Source organism: Enhydra lutris, unplaced genomic scaffold (genome assembly GCF_002288905.1).
Source record: "Enhydra lutris kenyoni isolate GAN:26980312 unplaced genomic scaffold, ASM228890v2 scaffoldscaffold9, whole genome shotgun sequence".
In the NCBI taxonomy this organism is placed as follows: domain Eukaryota; kingdom Metazoa; phylum Chordata; class Mammalia; order Carnivora; family Mustelidae; genus Enhydra; species Enhydra lutris.
Genome location: NW_019154093.1, coordinates 72,977,300 through 73,000,245, shown reverse-complemented (window position 1 = coordinate 73,000,245; position 22,946 = coordinate 72,977,300). Strand labels below are relative to the sequence as shown.

The 22,946-nt window shown below is 42.9% G+C and overlaps 1 protein-coding gene across 1 annotated transcript in view; it reads right to left on the bottom strand.

Annotated features, from left to right (window-relative positions):
• The window catches only part of LOC111142939 (fibronectin type III domain containing 7), a 37,029-nt gene extending 15,926 nt beyond the window's left edge, over positions 1-21,103 (bottom strand). Inside the window, exons 1-10 of the mRNA XM_022496299.1 lie at positions 21,041-21,103; positions 20,508-20,526; positions 14,545-14,799; positions 13,577-13,837; positions 10,879-11,136; positions 8,632-8,886; positions 6,399-6,656; positions 4,987-5,241; positions 3,575-3,829; positions 1,664-1,924 (exon numbers count right to left, since the gene is read on the bottom strand). Coding sequence (XP_022352007.1) covers positions 1,664-1,924; positions 3,575-3,829; positions 4,987-5,241; positions 6,399-6,656; positions 8,632-8,886; positions 10,879-11,136; positions 13,577-13,837; positions 14,545-14,799; positions 20,508-20,526; positions 21,041-21,103 — 2,140 coding nt within the window. The remainder of the gene's footprint in view (positions 1-1,663; positions 1,925-3,574; positions 3,830-4,986; positions 5,242-6,398; positions 6,657-8,631; positions 8,887-10,878; positions 11,137-13,576; positions 13,838-14,544; positions 14,800-20,507; positions 20,527-21,040) is intronic.
• Between the last annotated feature and the right edge of the window lie 1,843 nt (positions 21,104-22,946).

The window sequence follows — 22,946 nt, the reverse complement described above, 5'->3', positions numbered from 1 at the left end:
TTCAAACCCCATTTTGGAACAGAGATTACTTGAAAAGTTAAAAACAACAACAACAACAACAACAACAACAACAACAACAACAAACCAAACCATCATGAATGAGCAGTCCAGGACTTGGAAACCATTGAGATAGGGAGGGTGAGGGAAAAGGAAGCTGACTCCCAGGTTTTCAACTCTCATACCTGAAACAAGGATGCCTGGAGGAAGATTAGAAATTGCAGGAGAAGATCAGGAGTTCCCTTTGGCCCTGAGGAGTTGAAATGCCTGGGGCACCTCCAGGTAGAGGTATATGAATATGAATTTTAGGGTTAGAAGAAGAGAAGGGTTATAGGTAGAGATGTGGGAGTCTGGAAGCTCTGCTTTTTTCACTTATAAATCGAAGATAATAAAATCTGTTGAACCTAACTCAGAGTTGTTTTGAGCATTCAATGAGATACTGAATGTGAAAACACTTGATAAACTGTAAAAACATGATGCAGATATGATGAAGCACTGTTACTGAGCGGGATGTCTCTTTTTCCCTGAAGAGCTGATCCTCACCCCCAAGAACCTATTCCTGTGCCTTCCCATAGGGCAGTACTCTGGGCCAGCTTGTCCTGTGGACAAGATAATGAAAAAACAAGGAATCAGAGCATGACAGACAAGGGCAGCAAGAACACCGATGAGAGGAACTGGCCTGTTTCTGTCCAGAGGCCATTTGAGTCTTCTTGTTACCTATACCTAACTGGGAATTCTAGATTCTGGTAAAGGTTTCTGAGGGTATTTATTCCTCATCCTGTGATCACCTATAAAATTCTAGGGCCTTATCCTCTCTTTTCTTTAAAAAATTTCTTTAGAAATATGTGAAAAATATATGACTATGCCCATGGCAAAGTAGCAGAAGGTGCTGGAATACAGGGCAAGAGAATTGCTAGTGTTTCTCTGCTAGGTAGGTCTGGTGAGATGGAGCTGCTGACAGTCTTGTTTTGTGATCACAGACTGCCTGCCCACTTGTATTTCCAAACCTAGCTTATGGTTTATAAATTTATTTTCTTCCTGGGGCGCCTGGGTGGCTCAGTGGGTTAAGCCGCTGCCTTCGGCTCAGGTCATGATCCCAGGTCCTGGGTTCGAGCCCCACATCGGGCTTTCTGCTCAGCAGGGAGCCTGCTTCCTCCTCTCTCTCTGCCTGCTTCTCTGCCTACTTGTGATTTCTCTCTGTCAAATAAATAAATAAAATCTTTAAAAAAAAAAATTTATTTTCTTCCTGATCTTTCAACCTCTCCTCAGTCATAAGTCTGATCTTGTGCAAAGATTCAAGTCTCTTAATTTCCAACATTTCAAGGTGTCTTCCATTATCTCCCAGACTATGTTAAAACTCTATTCCCAAGTCTCAAAGCAGAAGAGCATTTAAAATCTGCTTTACTATTTAAACAGCAAGCATCTGGTCCTTTTTCTGAAAAAGAAAGGCACAGCGAAGAGAGGAGTGTCTCCAAATCATATGATAAGAAAGCATCACAATTCAAAAGAAGCTTGAGGTCTCCGTAGCCAGAATCCACCCACAGGAAGTAAACATTTCACACCGTTTTGACCTTCCTACATAGCAAATAAGTGGGATTGCTCTGAGTCTTAATTCACAGATTGAGTTCAGTGTTACTTTTAAACAAAGGGTTGTAACTTGCTCTACCTGAATATATTTTTTTGGGGCAGAAAGTAAGCTTCAGTCCTGTCTCAGCAATTGGGGAGACCATCACGGTATATACATCCCCACAGGGTATCTTGGTGACATCACAAAAACTGAGGCCAGCGCTTGGGGCGCATGTGAAAATGCCTTTGGAACCATAGAGGTCAGTGCTGTAATTGGCAGAGCCCCTGGGGGCTTGCCAGTGGATCCGAATGCCATTCGGGCCCAGCCTGTATAATTTCACTCCCAAAGGACAGCAGGCACCTGGATGATAAAAACAAACAGACACAAATTACTCCACCATCAGATAAACGTGGCCCTTATTACTCTGGGGAAACAATGTAAGTAACCTAAATAATACATGATTAGAGCATTCTTTGAAGGGGTACTCAGGTTCTTTCCATGATTGGAAATCCATGTGTACTGGTGACATGGGCCATGAATTTTTAATAGAGAACAATGGTGAGTCCAAACTCCCCACTGGGCAGATACATATTGTATCTCAAACTGTGTGAGTCAAATGTACAGGATCTTTGTCAAGAGCTTTCATAATGCCCTGGTTCTATATGATTTTAATGGGATTGAATTTAAGTTAATTGCATTCCGCTTTAATTGAAAAGACCTGTTTTGCTGGCTGAGCAGCACGACGCCTGGGGGGCAGTCACTTATACAGCAGTGACCAAGCTTTGCCCGTCCACATTGCATCTGGGCTAGTTTACAAGGTCCTTCTTTTTTTCTTTTCTAAATGCCTTGAGCAGGCCACACATTCTGTGTCAGGCAGGGTTACTCAGTAACTAAGATAAAAATGTTGTATAATGATTAAAAAATTCAGTTACAGATAATCAGGTTTGTTGGATTTAGTCTTTCTTTTTAAAAAAAAAAAAAAAAGAAGTTTTTTACACGTGAATGTAAGCAGTGGGCCATATTCCCAGAACTGGATATCAGGGTTAGAATTTAGGCAGCAAAATCTAATGGACAATAATGGATCCAAAGAAAGTATGAAACAGTTTACAGGTATATAGTATGTTATAAATGCTTCCACATTATAGTTATTTCTGTTTCCCTTACTGCTGAGGAAACAGAATCTGGGAAGATAAGGCAACACGGGTTATAAGAAGCCGTGTCTTTAGGCTCCTGGTTGAATCTTACCACTGTCCTTGGGGTGGCAAATTTGTATTTCAGCTCTCCCATCCCATACCCTGGGGGCAGATACAACTAACTGATCACTGTACTTCTTCTCACTAAAAAGGTATTTTCAGGAGTTTTGTTTCCTTTCCTTTCCTTTTTCATTTCCTTTCCTCTTTTCTTTTCTTTTTCCTTTCCTTCCCCTTCCTTCCATTTCCTTCCCTTTCCCTCTCCCAAAACAGGGCTCCAAGCAGCCTTCAGTGGACTAGAATCATACAAGAGAATTTTATTTGCCAACCCTGTACCACTTCTACCTTCCCCTGCTATTCCCTAATGATTTGGTCTTTGAAGACCAGAGAACAAGATCCAAAACTGTCAGTAGACAGTGTTCTTTCAGCCTGTTGAAATAAGAAACGAGAGAGGGGGTTGGCATGGTTTAGAAGAGAGAGTTAATAGCATAATATAATGGGAAGAAAGAATTCAAGCCAGAGTGTGTGTCCTCGATGCTTTCTGAAAACTCTGCCAGACTGAGTTACTCTGTGCTGTCTGTCCTCCCTTCGGGAAAAGGATACCTGCACCGTGTAACCAAGGGCATCAATTCACCAGCCACCAACAGGAGCCTCTGAAGCACTGAGGCTCTAAGTCAAGAGGAAAACTGTAAACATTTTAGAAAGTAATCTGAACTGATAATGCTAGCTAGATGGAGGGGCAGCATCTTTTTAGATGAGAAGGAGGGGTGTGTGCCTGGATTCATAATCACCACAGAGCTGGAGTTTAGAAGTCACTCACTGGAGGAATAACTTTGGTAGGTGCAGTCCGCCGTCAGCCCCGTGGCACTAATCGCTTGTAACGCCACCGTGTAATTGACGCCACAGGAGATGCATCCCAGGAGGCACTGGGTTTGATGGGTGAGACACTTCGACTGTCCGGTGTGTGACTCTAGGACTGTCACATAGGTTTGGGCCCCCGTCCCAATAGTCCAGCTCACGTTGATGACTGACTGTGTGACCTGAGTTACTGTCAGACCAGCTGGACAGCACGGCACTTAGGTGGGGAAAAAGAGAAAGAATTGTGTATTTATTGTGGAAAATGACCAAGAATGGTATTTTGTCTGTATTTCATTCAATACCCTAAATTTCTCAAAACCTTCCATTGTTAATCAAAATCTCCTTTTGTTAAGCAAAATCTCATTTCTCTGATATGTTATTTAACATCAAGTGTACATAGGGGGTGCTTTCCTCAAGAACATGGAGCACTAACTAGCTGTAGGTAACGTGAGCTCCAATTTTTTCCAGAACAAGGAAGAAATCCTTTGTTGTTGCACAACCTTAGCAATGTCAGTTGCAAATTTCAAAGCAATGGCTTCATTCATCTCTTCTCTCAATATAACATTTCATAGCCTCTACAATTAAATGTATTTTGCCTTTTTTATGCATTTCATAGTGCGTAATTGATATAAAAACGTGTAATATTTTTAGCCACCGAAGAAGAGCACAGCAAATTCTCAATTCTTAGGGGCCCATGATTCAGGATCTAAGATATCTAGAATCTTCCTGAGTATTGGACATCATCTCTGTTCTCCTGCTTTTTACATTTCAACTTTTATAGTCTAGAGTGCTATCCATTGTAAATGAGAGAAAATAATGTCCAAAGGCTTTAAGTAATTTGCTGAATTTGCCTCACACCCCGCACTATGAAGCATTCTCTTATCAAGTCCTGACTATGTATCAGGCCCCGTGCTAAGTGCTTGCAGCATTAACACTCACACCCCGCTGCCCCTCCAAAGGAATTCAAGATCCCCCTCTTACCAATTAGAAAACTGAAACTCAGAGAAGTATTATATATAGGAAAACTTGAAAGGGCTGAGCCAAAGAAATAAAAAATAAACCAGCTCATTTGGCCACTTGCTAGTTGTTTTGGGAGATGATGTCACGGAGGAATAGAAATTCAAATCCATGTTTTGCAAAGCCTGTCTATTCCTCCTTGGATGTTAGCGTGGGACTATATTAGAGTCTTCCAATGCTATTTTTACAGAAACAGCATCCCAGGATTGCAAGGTTTATTTTCTAAGACTCGGGCTGGTTATGAGTTTAATGTGTTTCTATCACATGTGGGGTAGATCAGATGAGAATGTTCACAACTCAGAACCATATCTAAGGATCACACCAAAGTCAGCGTTCAGGCTGGTGATTGCTGCCTACCTGTTTCAAGGGGCACACTGTAGCTGGGTAGGCTCCGCCCGGCCTGGGTTTCGGCCACCGCAGTGATGGAGAACACCGAGCCGCAGGGCAAGCCCGCCATGGCGCAGGACTGTCCTGTGCTGCTGCACCAGAACAACCCCATCTCCCCCTGGGCGGTCACTGTGTACGTGGCATCGTTGTTAGTGGATCGCCAGTGCACGTTAATTGTGGAGAATGCATCCTTTGAAACATTTTTTATCTCAGGACTGCAAGGAGCTAAGAGAGTTTAGATTATTCACTGAAACAGTGTGAGTCAAAAATAGCAGGTGTGCCATTTGGTCTAAAACTGATCTTTCCCCCAAGTGAGATCATCAGTACTTTCAACCAGACCAAGCACGTAGGCCAGATTCATAGAGGCTTTGTAGGGAAGCATAGTCTTAGGTTCCTATAGTGTTGGGTTCACTGGAAAATATTTCTTAAAAATATTTTCTTTATTTATTTTTGAGAGAGAGAGAGTGTGCGAGCACACGAGTTGGGGGGTGGGGCAGAGGAAGAAGCAGGGAGCCCAGTGGGCTTGGTCCTGGTCCCAGGAACCTAGGATGATGACCTAAGTGGAAGATACATGTTTAACCGACTGAGCCACCCAGGTGCCCAAGAGGCATTTTGAATTCTGTAAGCAAAAACTATTAAGACAAACATTTGGGGTCTTGGGGGCACCTGGGTGGCTCAGTCGGTTAAGCATCCAGCTCTTTTTTTAAAAAGTATTTATTTATTTATTTATTTGAGAGAGAGCACAAGCGGGGTGGGGGGCGAAGGATAAAGGTAGAGGGAGAGGGAGAAGCAGACCCCCAGATGAGTGGGGTTCCTGATCCCAGGACCCTGAGATCACAACCTGAGCTGAAGGCAGATCCTTAACTTACTGAGCCACCCAGGTGCCCGGCATCCAACTCTTGATTTCGGCTCAGGTCATGATCTCAGGGTTCTGAGATTCAGCCTCACCTCAAGCTCCGAGCTAGGTACGGAGCCTACTTAAGACTCTCTCTCCCTTTCCTTCTGCTCCTCCTCACTGCAACTCTCTCTCTCTCTCTCTCTCTCTCTCTCTCTCAAAAGAGAGAGATAGAGAAAGAAAGACAAATATTGTGGGCTTAACCTTCATGGTGTGAATACAGGCAAGCCCCCCAAAAGTCAGAGGAACCGAATGGCTGAAGTCATCACTGGGGAAACCTTTCACTCTTCCCATGACCTCCTTTTTGGTGTTCTTTTTCTTCCCATTTCCACTGTTCTACCTTCTCTTCAGCCTCTCTGTAGTCAGACAGGGCCTCTCCTGGTCCCCACAGAGTTGTTTTATGGTTCTTACTGAATGCCCATCCCGAGGGGCATAGCTGGGGTGAACTGTTCCAAGGTCAGTGAAGGAAGTCATAGCTGCACCATACCTGTGGTGATAAACCGGGAGGTACAGGACATATTGCGGCCCCGGGCTTCACTGAAGGAGTACACTGTGATGTCGTACTTGGTGTCACACTCTAGAGCTGAGAGGGTGCAAGCTGGAGCAGTGTCATTGCACTCGACCACAGTGAACCCGTCGACAGCCGTGGTTTCGTAGAGTTCAGCACCGCGGACAGGAGACCAGACGATCTCTACTCTGTCACTGGACACCAACACAGGGTTGATGTCAGTCGGACAACAGGGAGCTGAAAGTAGGAGCAGAGAGAGAATGGAGGTCAGTACAGGAGCAATGATGTCAAAGGGACCGGACCTCCCTGTGCCCGGAGGCTTTGCCACCGCTCTCCTAAACTGCTGCAAGAATCTCCATGGGGCGCCTGGGGGCTCAGTCAGTTACACTTCTGACTTTTGATTTCAGCTCAGGTCATGGCCGAGCCGGCGCTAGTGTCCTGGCTGCATGTGGAGCCTGCTTAAGATTCTCTCTCTCCCTCTCCCTCCTCTATCCCTCCCCTCCCTGTCTCAAAAAAAAAAAAAAAAAAAAAGAGGGAGAGAGAGAGAATCTCTTACAGGTCTGTCCAGCTCTGATCTTGGCCTAACACCCACTATAGAGAGGATAATTCCCCTATGCATGTGATGTCCAAGGTCATTGCAAGCTGCATCCAGTCCACATGAACTATGCCTCCCCATCACCTGCCACACCAGTCTTCTCCCTTTTCTTTCTTTTTTTTTAAATGATTTTATTTGATTTTTTTTGTCTCTGTCATACAATCCAAACTAATCTCCATTTATAGATTATAATTGAAATTAAAGACCTTAAAATTTTAAAAAAAGGTTTTATTTATTTAAGAGAGAGAGAGAGACAGCATGAGCAGGGAGGAGAGTAGAGGGAGAGGGAGAAGCAGATTCTCTGCTGAGTGGGGAGTGAGATGTTAGACTCAATCCTAGGACCCCAGGATCATGACCTGAGCCACCCAGGCGCCCTCACACCAGTTTTCTCAATTCCCCACTCCACATATGCTCTCATTTCCCTATGCCTCAAAGACTGCTAACCCTATACTGGAATGCTGTTTCCCTCTTCTGCATGAAAAAAATCACAGCTAGTCTAAAGACTGATCCTATCAGTCTTCTGACACTAACCAGATGAAACTGAGGGCTGAAGGAGTGGGGAGCACCATTGTATTAGCAGATCTTAGAAGAGACCCTACATGATGTCATGGACGAATTCTGACAGATGTCTAATTTAGCTTGGACTTTCTCCGGGATGACCTTGCCACACCTACATTCCATCCACCCTTCAATATCCAGGTTAAGCTCACTCCTTCTAGAAGACCCTCCTATGCTCTAGGGACTTGATTGGTAGCCCTTTACTACTCCATATTCCAAAAGTACCAATTATTTGATTCCTTCATCTTGGTAAAATTTATTGTAATCCTGCTAATAGTGTTATTTACATAATTATATTATAGTGTTCTTATTTGTCAGCATGGTTAATTGATTTCAAGTCACTCACTCCATTCATTCTTCAAAAATCAAGCCTCTCTTTAGGCTAATCACACTATGATAAGCATTAAGGATCAAGAGGTAAATAAAGGAAGAAGATCCAAGCCTAGTAGAGGAGAATAACAGTAATAAGGATGCTAATAAAAATACTTCGCATTGTGCTTCAGCATATACAAAGACCTTTTCATATTCATGCTCTCACTGTGTGTCCCATTTTGCAGTGGAGGATACTAAGAAGCTAACAAGGTATACGTCATTATCTTCATTTTGCAAGTGAGTTAGTGGTCAAGTTAGACCTTAAACATAGGAGCCATGCTGCAGAGCCTTCCACACCATGCCTTTGCAATTCCGTCTCTGGTTTTGGGTCTTGGGGAAAGAATGAACTCCTGAGATGGGAGGACTGCCTCTCCTTCAGCACCCTGCACAGGGTGCTGAACACTGAGTAGATCTTGGTGGAGGTTTTAATTTTTCAAAGCAATTGGGAATGACTATTTTTTTGCTCTCTTTTCACTTCTAAGTCTTTCATTCTAGTCAAGCTTGAGTCCAGGAAGCCAAAATTTCCTGATCTGGAAAGAATGTGAGAGGAGAGATTCTCTTTCTATTCTTGGCCCTCGAATGACTCCCAGGTGGTCTATGTAGGTCAATTAGTGCGAAAGGTGATCTATGCAGCTGCTGACTTTAGTGACCTCAGCACTCCCTTTACAAGCATCAAGGGCAACTTACCTGTGGTGTAATTGAACACGTCGCCCAGAGGACTCTGCCCTGCCTTGTTATAGGCAAAAACACTGATAAAGTAAGTGAAGCCACATTGAGATAAGAAATTGCACTGGGTGAGGGAGGTGTTGCAGTGAACTTCCAAGCCATCATCGCTCTTCACAAAGACCACGTAGTAATCGCCCAGATCTACATTGGACCAAGCCACAGACAGGTGGCCTGGAGGATCTTCTCGGATGGTCACTCTTCCGGGGGCACAAGCAACTAGGAAATGGTACATAATGAACAGCTATGAGAGTCCTGCAGGAGATTTTCTTTGCATCTTTGCAACTGTCTGGAATACAAGGAATAAATCAAATAGCATGAGCACAGCAACGAGACGTTCTCACGTGTTATAAAACTTATCTCATACAGTACATGCTAGACCATGTCAGAAGCAGACACAGATCCCCTTGGTTAATACTTTCCCCGTTGGCGTGTGAAGGCAATGCCAGAATCAGCACAGCGTGAAGGAAGGAATTCAAATGAAGCTTATTCTTTCGAGTTCTATGCTTTTAAAATCTTGGCCATCTCTAGTGGCAATCTTCCTAAAATATACTTCACAATTCGGGAACCCAGGAAACACATAGCACTTTCTAAATATAGTTCTTCTATTGATCAGTGTGGGCCATTCCCACGATCCTGACTGACTGTTTTGTACCCAAGGCGCGGTGGTGTCTCCCCACCATCTATGTGCAGGATTCCTTCCACGGTGCTTTACCCCAACCTTGCATTAGAATTAACTTAGGAGATTTACAAACTAGTCATACCCAGACTCCATTCCCAGCAGCTCCAATTTCACTGGTCTTGGGTGAATTTTTTTTTTAAAACTCCCCAGATTCTCTTAATGTGCATCCAAGATTGGGAAACACTACATGGTTCTTTGCCTCATGAAATGACTGACTTGATCTGCTGTGCTTTTGAAAGTGTATTCTTAGGGGTGCCTGGGATGGCTCAGTTGTTAAGTTGTTAAGCCAGTTGTCTTCCCAGGGTCCTGGAATCGAGCCCCGCATCAGGGTCTCTGCTCAGCGGGAAGCCTGCTTCTTTCTTTAGCACTCCCCCCTGCTCGTGTTCTCTCTCTCTCACTGTGTCTCTCTCTGTCAAATAAATAAAAACCTTTAAAAATTTAAAAAAAAAAGCATATTCTTATCGCTTCCTTCACGCTCAGCTCTCCTGACCTCATAACCATTTCTAATGTGCCGTCCAGAGTAAATTAGAGCTGTCAAAAGAAAAGTCAAGTCGCCAGGTATGCTATCCGTGACTATAATTTAACAGAACCCTAAGAAACTGGATCTGAGGACTTGGCTGTACTTTTTCCCTGCGAAATTCATTGCATCAGCTTGGGGATGGCTCTTTTCCTCTCTGTTCAGAAGCCTTTTACACTCAGAGTGATACAGCTCTGACTGTTGGGTAAAGTGAACATTACTGTGATTATCTACATTTTCTTTGGCTTAGAGGACTAACATCCCATAATCCTGGGGCTTGAATCCTAGCTCTAGCACTTATTACTGGTATGCCTTTGGAAAAATTACTTCATTTTTCAGACCTAAAATTGTTCTGCCTGAAAAAGGAGCTAATAGAGCCCACCTCATCGAGATGTCATGAAAATTAAATAATATAATTTATTGGTAATACCTGGTACATAGTAGGTCTTCACTAAATGCTAGTTCCCAACACCAAAACATACAGATGTTTCTAAATTGAGGAGTAAACCTCCACATAGGTAAATCTTTATTCTCTGGTAAGATGAAAATGGGAAACACATACTAAGAATTATAGACCACCCATCTTTATCTTAAAAAAATAGCCCCCACCACCACCAAAATAGGTCTCACAAGGTCTAGGTCTGTGAAGCACAGGGTAAGAAAGAGGCTGTTATCCGTACCACACAGTTAGAGCTATGGATCACTCCAACTGGATCTTAGAATTTGTACAACGTTACGAAGGATAAAGGAAATTAATTAGTGATAGACTAGAATAGGAGCCAGGACTCCTACCAATTTTCAAAGAAGTGCTGTTTCCAGTGCCTGCTATCTGGTGTCCCTATCACATTATTAAAACTCATTAGAATGTCCAATTCAATGCTTTCATTTAGACCAGGCTTTCATTTCACTGCTTCCAGAGTGTTCTGGAACATCATCAGGTGATTCTTTGTTTCCCTTCTGGCAGTCACCCTGGGTTGCCAGCCCCACAGTGATCTCACTGTTGTTTACGTACCAGTTTTTAGGGCCTCCGCAGAAGTTGATTTGCTAGAACCAGCATCATTACTCGCTAAGACTGAAATGAGGTACTCAGTGCCGCACTGGAGTGAGGAGATGGTACAGGCACTGAGACTTGTATGACAGCTCAGCTCCGAAGAGTCACTCAAAGCCATCACAGTGTAGTTGAAAGCTCCTTCCGTCGGGGCCCATGAAACAGAGGCTCTCAGAGCCCCACTGTCAAAAGAGACTTGAATGTTGGCAGGAGCCCGAGGACCTAGATTTTTGAGAAACAATTACGATTGTGCAGTAGCCTCAAGAACCCAAATAAGATTTGGCCTAACAGCATTGCAGAGCTCGGAGGATGAGGCACCATGACAGTAGGAGAATTGCTAATGTTTAGAGCATGACATTGGGATTTAGGGTAACACATCTGCATTGACTGTGTAAACTCATGACTAGCTATGTGACCTTAGCCATGGTATTTAGTCTGTTATTTAATTTTTTTATCATCTGTAAAATGGATCTAATAAGATCAGACCCTAGCACAAATAGGTGGTAAAGAAGCATATTTTGAATGAATGAATCAGTGAATGCACAGCACAACAAGTGACTGGATAATTAAATGAAATTATAAATGTGAAGGCCAAAAGGGCCATGTAGGCATATTATTATTTTTTTTTTTTTAAGATTTTTTTTTTATTTTTTTTGACAGAGATCACAAGTAGGCAGAGTGGCAGGCAGAGAGAGAGGAGGAAGCAGGCTCCCCGCCGAGCAGAGAGCCCGATATGGGGCTCGATCCCAGGACCCTGGGACCATGACCTGAGCCGAAGGCAGAGGCTTCAACCCACTGAGCCACCCAGGCGCCCCTAGGCATATTATTATTAAGTGGTAGGTCAAATATTCTATTATTGGTTGATGTAGGTGAATGGATTAGGCTTCAACAACCTCCCTTCTTTACTTGTCATTATTTATTTATTTTTTAAAGATTTATTTATTTCTTCCAGAGAGAGAGAGAAAGAGCACAAGTGCAGGGAGGGGCAAAGGGAGATCCCCGCTGAGAATGGAGCCTGATGCAAGTTCCATCCCATGACCCTGAGATCACGACCTGAGCAGAAATCAAGAGTCGGCCGGTTAATTGATTATAGATTAGTCTCTACACCCAACTTGCGGTTTGAATTTATAATCTCAAGATCAAGAGTCATACGCTCTACCGACTGAGCCAACCCCTCCCTTCTTTACTTTTGACACCTGCTAAGACTTTTTCTGTAAGAGCTTTTAGATTATAACTGTTTCTAGAAGACAAGACTTTCGTTCCATTCTAAATCAAAGGGAAGGAAGGAACGTATCAAGTGTGATGGTCACACATTAAGGCAGTCATTTTAGTGTCTCCAAAAACACTTCCCTCTACGTTCTCAGAAATATGCCTTCTCTTTTTCCAGGGTTAGCCTCTTGAAAAAACTTGAGGAGTATTGTCTTTGGCTGGGAGGAGAGAAATTGGTCTCAGTTGTCCAGAATCTGTGCTATAATGAGGGCCACCTGGCAGGCATCAGAGACCTCCTTGCATAGCATATGCAGCACCTTCTGGACCCAGGGAAGGCCCCATTTGAGGAAACAGACTCAACTCTTGCTCTGCAAGGCAGGCACCTGCCATGTTCTGCCTATAGGCCATCTTCACAGGACCCTTGCCCTGTTTCATAGTCAGCTTAGCTGAAGTCACAGATCTCTGGGATAATTCTGGGCCTGGACATAGTAAGGGTTGCCTACAGTGCTTTAGGACAACCAGCCCTTCCCTTATGGGGCATGAGAGAGCCAGGAAAAATGAGTAGAGTACTGGGGAGCTGTCAGGGGCTGACTTGAGTCCCCTCAAAACTCATATGTTGAAGTCCTAACCCCTAGGGCCTCCAACTGTCATCGTATTTGAAAACAGGGTCACAGTAGATGCAATCAGTTAAGATGAGGTCAGGAGGGTGGGCCCCGTCCAATATAAGTGGTGTTCTTATAAAGACGGTTACTTTCGTGCTCATTTCAGCAGCACACATACCAGAACGGGCATGTTGTGGATTAGCATGATCCCTGCACAAGGATGACACACGAAATCATGAAGGGCTTCCTAAAAAAATAAAATAATAAAAAGAGGACATCTGGGCACAGGCGTACACTTCCAGGGAGACTGCCATTGACTGTGAAGGGTGAGGTTTTGGGGAATATATCTGAAACTCTGATTCCCAGAACAGCATTAAGTACCGTAACAACAGGAACTTTGTTTAGTTTGCTGCTGGGTCTCTAGAACAATGCCCACTCAAAGTTACAACACACTCACTAAGTGTGTACTGAATAAATGAATTCCTGTTTGTCCCAATTCTTTTTGTGTATGCTGTTGGTCTGAACCTAGAAAGGGTATGGGAGACTGGTAAACCTATCCACAGGTCATCTCTTGCTGTGGGAGACCGACTATGCACGCTTGAAAGTAAGCTAGCTCTCAGGGAGGGAGAAGCCACACTGTGTATTCTGAGCGGCATGTCTTCAAACACGCAGTCAGCATTTAAACTACCAGGGAGGAACAGTCAAGGCACTATAAATAAACTCATAATAAACTTAAATATCTGCTGCCTGCTCTGAACTTATCATTTAACACCACTCCTGATGGCTACAATGCAGAGCCCCTCTCATTCACCGAAAGGGGGATTGCTGGGGGCTGAGCTGGAAGTCCTTACTTGTTCTCTGATTGCAGATGGAGTCATCTCCAGGGATGCCATTGGCATTCCATGCATAGGCCTTTATGGTGTAGAGAGTCCCAGCTTCTAAACTGGTGAATGTCAAGGAGATGTTTGTGGTATTCTCTTTCCATATTCTCCCCAAACCATTCGCTCGCATGATGGACACAGAGAATGCAATTGCCATATATACAGCTTCCCACTGCACAAGGATGGAGTCTGGACTTGGAGAGCTTACTTCTAGAATGGGTGCAGCCAGCACTACAAAGACAAAAACACATGCATTTGCAGTGGAGGATAATTCAAATTTAGGAATAAGTAATTTGAAGTTGGTCTTCCATATTATGAAACAATTATTTGCTTTGAAGGATTTACAGCACAGTTCCATTCAATAATGGTTATCTATATGTGTATTAATCATAAATGACTTGGCAGAGGAATGGGGAACAGAAAAACTCTAGTATTAGGCATTAGTTTCAAATGGAGTTTTGTAAGAAATTATAGAAAACATCCTTGTAATTACAGTATAACTCAATGGGGGAAACAACCTTTTAGAAATATGCCTAGGTACAACTTTATCAACTCAATTTAAGTCATGCTGATGACAAACTCTAAGTGTTTTTATTTTAAGTAAGTCAAAATGTAGCAAAATCCCTTTTATGTGTTCTTTATTTAGCATGGTCTTTACAGATAACCAAGATTAAAAACAGAAATTCCTTTTTGAGAGATTTAAAAGCAGGGATGTTCTTAAAGATGCCCAGAAATGGGTTTTCTTTTCCAAAGCATCTGGAATTTAAATACCACCTCCCCCACAGATATCTGAATTGCCAAAAACACCATCTGGTGGCTTTCACCTGTGGGCCCCAAATCGTAGGCACTCACATGACACAAAATTATATCATGTACTTGAAGCTTCCATATAAGTGATTAGGTCACAATAGCTCAACAGGGAAGAAGCATCCAGCTACCTGTCTTTGCCTGCTTCGGAGGTGATGGTTGGCTTTTCCCAGTGGCACTGATGGATCTGATGGTGATTTGGTACAAGGTTGCAGCCTTCAGGCCTCTCACAGTGCCTGGGGAATTGGCCACCATGGTTTCAATGACAGTGTCTCCATCTTCAGCTGTGAGGAGGTAACTGGTGGCCCCCGGCACTGTGGTCCATTCCACAGTGATACTATTGCTGATTTTTGAATAGGCCTGATCGATAGTGGGTATTTCAGGAGCTGAAAAAGATTTTTGAAGATTTTATGTATTTATGTATTTATTTATTTTAGAGAAAGGGGGAGAGAGAGCACGCATGAGTGGGTGAGAGTGGGAAGTAGAGGGAGGGAGAGAATCTCAAGCAGACTCCACACTCAGCTGAGTCCTACACAGGGCTCCATCTCACAACCCTGAGATCGTGACCTGAGTGGAAATCAAGAGTCAGACGCCTAACCAACTGAGCCACCCAGGCTCCTGTTGGAAGAGATTTTGAAGTTGTACATTAGCTAGGATACCTATGAAGATGACTTCTTTCATCATTTTACTTCTCAGACTAAGTCATTTTCATGTCATCCTTTAGACATAAACTTTGCCCTCTTTTCTTTTCTTTTCTTTTTTTTTTTTAAAGATTTTATTTTTAGGGGCGCCTAGGTGGCACAGTCAGTTAAGTGACCGACTCTTGGTTCTGGCTCAGGTCATGATCTCAGGGTCCTGGGATTGAGCCCCACATCAGGCTCTGCACTCAGCCAGGAGTTTGCTTGAGATTCTCTCTCTCTCTCTCTCTTTCCCTCTGCCCCTCCCTCTGCTTGCACTCTCTCTATCTCTCCCTCTAAATGAGTAAATAAATAAATCCTTTTTTAAAAAAGATTCGTTTTTAAATTTTTATTTATTTTTAGATTTTATTTTAAAATAATCTCTACACCCAATGTGGGGTTCGAACTCACAACCCTGAGATCAAGAGACCCATGCTCTACTGACTGAGTCAGCCAGACACCCCTGCCCTTCAGGATCAAGACAAAACAGAGAAAAAGAAAGGCAGAGCTGTTCTCCAGAAGAGAGACAGAAATCTCAAACCTGTCATTCAGGAACAGGATTTCAAACAGATTTTTCCCAGTTCCCTCTAGGATATTTTGTACTTTTTGTACTTCTAAAAGAGTTAAATCAGAGTCGGGCTAAAAGAGTGGGGCTCCTGGCTGGCTCAGTCAGTGGAGCACATGACCCTTGATCTTGGGGTTGTGAGTTCGAGCCCCACATTGGGCACAGAGCCTATTGAAAAAAAAAAAAAAAAAGAGTGGGGCATGATCGTGGGAAAGAACTCCAAGAGGAAGGACAGAGTCACCGAGGGGCTTTATTCTAGAGGCTTCTATTCTGGTTTGGCACTCTGTGAATTCCTGGGCCTGCTCTGCCACCGCTGGTCTCCCCTCCCTTCCCCTCACCTATGCTCCACTGCCTCGGCCTGATGGTGAGGGTTCCACCTCTGATGGGGCTCTGTCTCCATCTCATGTACTTGCACATTTCCCACAGGGTTTTTAAACTAAATAGAAGAGGAAGAATTGAGCTGCTTTAGGATAGCTCGATTATACTTCCATGATATCAAAATAGAACCATTTTTAGATTCTTCCATATAAAATAAAAATAAACTTTATTCTCCCCTTCTACATCAAAACATCTGCTCTAGCTTAAGAATGAGATGCTGTTGTCCCTCCTCATCAGGGCCAGGCCATGGTCTGTCTGAGGATACGAATGCTTATGTTAGGAGTGTATATAAGGCATTCCTACACTTTGGGGAAGGGGTAGGAGATACAGCATGGTGACAAGATTTACTAAATTGCAAAAGTCCACAGACACAGAACATGCCCCATGTATAGGAGGTCAAAGTGGAAGGAAAGGTCGTATAAAAAATAGCTGGTTTTAAGTTTGGAACTGGCACTTAGATTTTTCTCTTCAATGATGCTGCATCTGCTGGGTAAAATCCCTACATACCAAATTCCAAACTAAACTATAGGGCAAAGAGGAGAAAAAGTAAATACAGACCACATGTGTGATTTACCAGTATCAACTCCCTCCCCCCAGCAGACCCTACCGGCTGAATCCCTATGGGCATGACACAGACAACCTTCTCTTTTTGCACCAATAGCCCAGAGAGTTGGCTTTGGCAGCAACTCAGAAATAACCAGGCTGCAAGATTGAACAAAGTCTCCACTGTGCACTGGCCAGACATTCCTTGAACATCACCCAGGACTCCTTTGCCATCAAAAGAGAACTATGAAAGTTATATATGCTGGGGAAAAGTTGCAGACCTGCGCATCTTAGGCATTTGCCAACAGAAGGTGACTCTGCAAGAAAGCATCCATGTCCCCTCTCCCCCACTGCAGGATAGAAAGCCCCAGCAAGGGTGGGGCTGCCTGGGTGGAGCAGTCAGTTAAGCATTGGACTCTTGGTTTTAGCTCAGGTCATGATATCAGGGTCAGGGGATCCAACCGCGTGTCCAGTTCCGCGCTGAGTCTGCTTAAAATGATCTCTTCCTTTTCTCCTCCCTGCCGCGTGCACTCTCTCTCTCTCTCTCTCTCCCCAAAGTAAATAAATAAATATTTAAAAATACATTAAAATTTAAAAAAAAAGCCCCAGCAAGGGCCCCCACTTCTATCTCTCCCATACATTCATCCCTTTTCTGCTCCCACTTACTTGTCCTGTGTTATTTGCCTTCTTTCCTTTAACTAACTTTGTGAGATCTCTCAACTCCTTTTTCCTTTGTCCCCGTGGTTTATCTTCTCTCCTGTGTTAGTTAGTGCTTCATGCTGGAATGGACTAACTTCCTGGAAAAATGACAACCAAACAATCCATGGAGAGACAAGGCCTGACTGGATTCACAGAGGGTTTGAGAGGCCTCTGAAAGGATAGCACGACACAGATTGTCTCCTCACGGGCCCACCAAGGGGCCTGAAGATGCCACAAAACTTGCCCGTTTGAAGTGAGCTGGGAGAGGCACCTTTGCTCAAGAGCCGTAATGCAGGAAGCCAGTGTTAGCAGGATGAAACACAAGTGGAAGCAGCCCAGGATTTGGATCCAGGAACTCTGGCTTGGAGCCCTGGCTCTATCATTTACTTCTCTCTCTCTCTCTCTCTCTTTTTTAATTTGACAGAAAGACACAGCAAAAGAGGTAATACAAGCAGGGGCAGAGGGAGAGGGAGAAGCAACCTTCCCATAGAGCAGGGAGCCCCACGCGGGGCTTGATCCCAGGACCCTAGGATCACAACCTGAGCCAAAGGCAGACGCTTAAGGACTGAGCCACCCAGGCACCCCTCTGCCATTTACTTTTGCATGGGAACATGTACAAGTCATTTAACCTCTAGCCTCTGTTTTCTCCCTTGACCATGCAGAATATTAATACTATCCACATCTTAGGATTTACTTTGAAATGCAAAATATATATAAAAAAGTGAAATATCTACATCTTAGGATTATTGTAATGATTAAGTAAAATAGTGTGTGCAAGGGCACTTTGAAAGGTGGGGAGTGTTAGTGCATGTGTGTGTGTGTGTGTGTACCAAGACAAGTAAGTTTTGGGTTTGGAAGAGCGGACCACATGGTACAGCCACGGACAAGTGCCAGGGAAGGTGAAATTCTGGGGAGGGTCTGGGGTAAGCACAGGAGAGACAGATTGCCTGTGGTTCTAGGCAGGATCTGAGCAGTAGCAGCAGTGAGAGGTCAAGACCTCTGTACTATGTTTCCATTAAAGAGATGAGAAGCCCGAGCGGGATGGGTAAGGCTCTGAAAGTTAGCAGCAATTCTTCCCTCTTTCTGAGTTCTGTGTTTGGCCCACTTACTGCTTTGATGAAAGAGATAACTTTATTCTCCAGATTTGCAAGCAATCACTCCGATCAGTGAAGAGTGAAACCCTTTGCTTCTCAGCATCTGTACATTCTACCAACTCAAGGAGGTCTAAATTAGCTTGGTAGCCCTTTCGGCCAGACAAAGATACAGAGCCTATTCCAGAGCCCAAAGAGAACCATAATGCACATACCCAGAAGGAAACCTCCTTTACAATGTCAATAAAACACATTCCATTTATTGGAAAGCCAGGTTGAATCAATTAACAGCATCATCTCAGCCTCCCCCATTCTTTCTCTCAAATGGTGTGGAGAGTGTGGGATTAAAAAGGGACCTGCTCTGAGAGCTCAGTGTGTCCCTTGTGTCCTGGGACATTCTAAGAGGCAAAGAACTAGATTTTGTCCCCCTAAAGGCCACTTCTTAAAAAAGTTACTTTGGGGGCACCGGGGTGGCTCAGTGGGTTGAAGCCTCTGCCTTCGGCTCGGGTCATGATCCCAGGGTCCTGGGATCGGGCCCCGCATCGGGCTCTCTGCTCAGCGGGAAGCCTGCTTCTCCCTCTCTCTCTCTCTGCCTGCCTCTCTGCCTACTTGTGATCTCTGACTGTCAAATAAATAAATAAAATCTTTAAAAAAAAAAAGTTACTTTGTATCTGGCCAACCAGTCCTTTTCATTGCTTCACAGTCCTTCCTGAAGGTTTCTCTAGTATAAGGTAAGTAAATAAAAATAAAGCATGAGATGATTTTGAGAACTTACTACACATGCATAGATGTTATGGGTCAGTCATACATAACTATGCCAAATTTTAATATTTTATTTTATTTTTTTTTAATGTGCCTGATTTTGGGGGGCACCTGACCTTGGAGTTGTGAGTTCAAGGTTCACATTAGGTGTAGAGATTACTTTAAAATTAAAAAAAATTTTTTTAAAAGATTTTATTTATTTGACAGAGAGAGAGATCACAAGCAGGCAGAGAAGCAGGCAGAGAGAGAGGGGGGAAGCAGGCTCCCTGCCAAGCAGAGAGCCTAATGTGGGGCTCAATTCCAGGACCCCGAAATCATGACCTGAGCTGAAGGCAGAGGCTTAACCCACTAAGCCACTCAGATGCCCAAAATAAATGGGTTTTTATTTTTTAAGATTTTATTTATTTATTTATTTGACACAGAGAGAAAGATCACAAGTAGGCAGAGAGGCAGGCAGAGAGAGAGGGGGAAGCAGACTCTCCGCTGAGCAAAGACCCCAATGTAGGTCTTGATCCCAGGACCCCAAGATCATGACTGAGCTAAAGGCAGAGGCTTAACCCACTGAGCCACCCAGGTGCCCTAAAAATTTTTTCTCTTAAAAAAAAAACAAAAACCACCCAAATTTTAAGCTGCCTTATTTGTATTTCCTTTCCTATGATACAGACAAAATAATAATTGTTCTCATTTTAGTTGAATTGCCATGAAACTTTTTTGGTGATATAATCAATATTACATGGGACCTCCAGATAATCAAAATCTCATTGAATATACATTTCCTTTCAGGGGACTTAGATTTCTAGAATGGAGGAGCTAGGTAAGTTCTCTAGAGATACTTTCTTTGCCTTCAGTCTTTTATTCAGGAAAAATGATACAATCTTTTTAAAAGAAAGCCTTTTTTTCTAGCTCTGAGTTATCATTTTCTGTGTTTTAAGGATGCACTATTAGAAGTGTAAAATCCTTTCTTTTTAAAGTAGAGTCTTGAACTTCTCCTCAAAAAATTTCTAATTTTCTCCTCTAATTTTTCAGAAGACAAATAGGAAAAATTATATAAATTAGATTCTATACTATTTATGCTTAAAACTATTTCTTTGACTAGATTGATAATCATCATAGTATTTTACTGGTGGCTATACGTATTTGAGAAAATCCATGACTATATGACTTTCCATCCATCTCAGTACTCAGTAGGAATATCTTATGAGAACTTGCAGGTTTGATTCATGTATTTGTCTTACCAGCTAGACTCACAGTGTGGGTGCTCCGAAGATGTTTGAATATTTTTGCTGGTGTAGATTTTCTATTTCAGGGTAGCTCAAGAATTAACAATGGAAATTACATCAAATATGGGGAGGGAAAGCTTGCGTTTCAAAAAATCTTACCTGTTTTCGCTGAAGCAACCTGAAAAGGAAAGTTTATAAAAATTAGAACCATGAAGAAAAATACCTTTTGGGGAAACATAAAACATAAATCAGAGCAATAATAAATTTATCACAACATTTTAATACAAAATGTGAGCAATATTTGAATCCATACAGAATATTTATTTGTACAAATAATTTCCCGAACTCAAATCTACCACAAAGGAATCCTAAATAGAATTTAGAGGCTGGAGGCAGATCACATTACTATTTCATTTTTCTCCCTGGATCTGCCTATTGAACTGAGTGAGTAGCTGCTGACAGATTTTACAGAAATCTTTTTTCTTAAAATATAAGGATAATCTTGCTTTCTTTCTTTAGTAAACTGCATTAAATTTCAAACATGCAAACATGTAAAATCTTCCTATGGTCCAAAAGTATTTTGTTTTCTATCTCCCCACTTGTAGTCTCTCAAGAAAAAGAAAAAGGTAATAAATGTCTTTTTTTTTTTTTCTCCCGTAAAGAGTTGCAGGTAGGTCGAAATGTGAACTCACCATTTTAAGACAGATAAGACTGAATCCAATCAAAGGCCAACATTTCTTGGGTCCACCAGCCATCCTGTTGGACATAGCGCTCACATGGCACACAACAAAGTGATCAGGGTCCTCTCTGGTTCCCAGGAGAGCAGCACTGTTGGTCTCTGGGCTGCCAGGGCAGCGATCCTGGGAAGTAGCTCCTCCCCTTTAGTGTGCTGCTGACCCGTTACCGGGGGGGCCTTGGAGACTGGCAGGGACTGGTATTGCGAAGACTGAAAAAAAGAAGAGCTGAAGAAAACACCACCAAACTAGCCAAAAGCTACTGTAACCTGGGTTTCAAGGTAATATGTAGAATGCTCTCTTCATTTTTTTAAAGTCATTTTTTAAAGGTTTTATTTATTTATTTATTTGAGAGAGAGAGAGAGAGAGAGAGCTCAGACAGGGGAGAGGCAGAGGAAGAAGAGCAAGCAGACTCCTCCCTGAGCAGGTAGCCTGAGGGGCTGGACAAGGGGCTCCATCCCAGGACCCTGGGATCATTACCTAAGCCAAAGGCAGACACTTAACCCACTGAGCCACACAGGTGCCTCACTCTCTTCTTTAAAAAAATTTTTTTGAAGTAAAATTTTACAAAGCTGCATAGAAAACTGTTGATATAATGGAATGACCATCTTAAACTGGGAGGTCCTGACCAGTTTTTAAAATTCTTTTTCACCTTTATTTTGTCATTCTCATTGTTGTTGTTGCAGTACAATGTGATCAGTCTGCAGTTGGGGCAATTTGGTGCAAAACCTCAATATCTAAGATGAAAGATCAGGGCCTGGGGGGCAGGAGAATTGGAGAGATGTTGTTTAAGGATATAAACTTATAATGAGTAGATAAATAAGTCCTGGGGCCCTAATGGACAACATAGTGATTATAGTCAATGGTATTGTATTATGAACTTCAAAGTTGCTAAGTGACTAAATCTTAACCATTCTTAACACAAAAAAAATGATGAGTATGTGATGTGATAGAGGTATTAACTAATGCTTTTGGAGTAATCATATTGCAATACATGTATCAGACCAACATTTAGTATACCCCAGACTTACACAATGTTATCTGTCAATTATATCTATTAAAAAAAAAAGATGGGGGGGTGCCTGGGTGGCTCAGTGGGTTAAAGCCTCTGCCTTCGGCTCAGGTCATGATTCCAGGGTCCTGGAATTGAGTCCCGCGTCGGGCTCTCTGCTCAGCAGGGAGCCTGCCTCCTCCTCCTCTCTCTCTCTGCCTGCCTCTCTGCCTACTTGTGATCTCTGTCTGTCAAACAAATAAATAAATAAAATCTTTAAAGAAAAAAAAAAGATGGAAGGGCAAGAGGCTATCCCTGTGCAGAGAAAGATAGCAGAGTCCATCTCATATGCCACCCTGTAGTTCCAGTACTTTTTATTTCCAGAGGCATCATCTTAGTTCAAGCTCTTTATAAGCATTTAATCCAAACACTCTAATTTTTTTTATTATTTTAAAAATAATTTTATTTATTTATTTGACAGACGGAGATCACAAGCAGGCAGAGAGAGAAGGAGGAGAAGCAGGCTCCCAATGCGGGGCTAGACCCCAGGACCCTGGGATCATGACCTGAGCAGAAGGCAGAGGCTTTAACCCACTGAGCCACCCAGGTGCCCCAAACCCTCTAATATTTAATTCTAGTGATAAACAAGTATATAAATGAGTAATTATTACTAACTGGTTTGTATGAAATCACACAAGTATGACATGGTGGAGCTGGGATTAAAATTCATCAGTCTGACCTGTTTCCAACCAAAATAGGGTAAAAGGGAGTGGATTTATCACCCATGATTTCAACTTATTATAAAGCTACAGTAATTAAGACAGGATTAACTAATTATAAGGATTGGCATCAAGATGGATAAATCAATGGAAC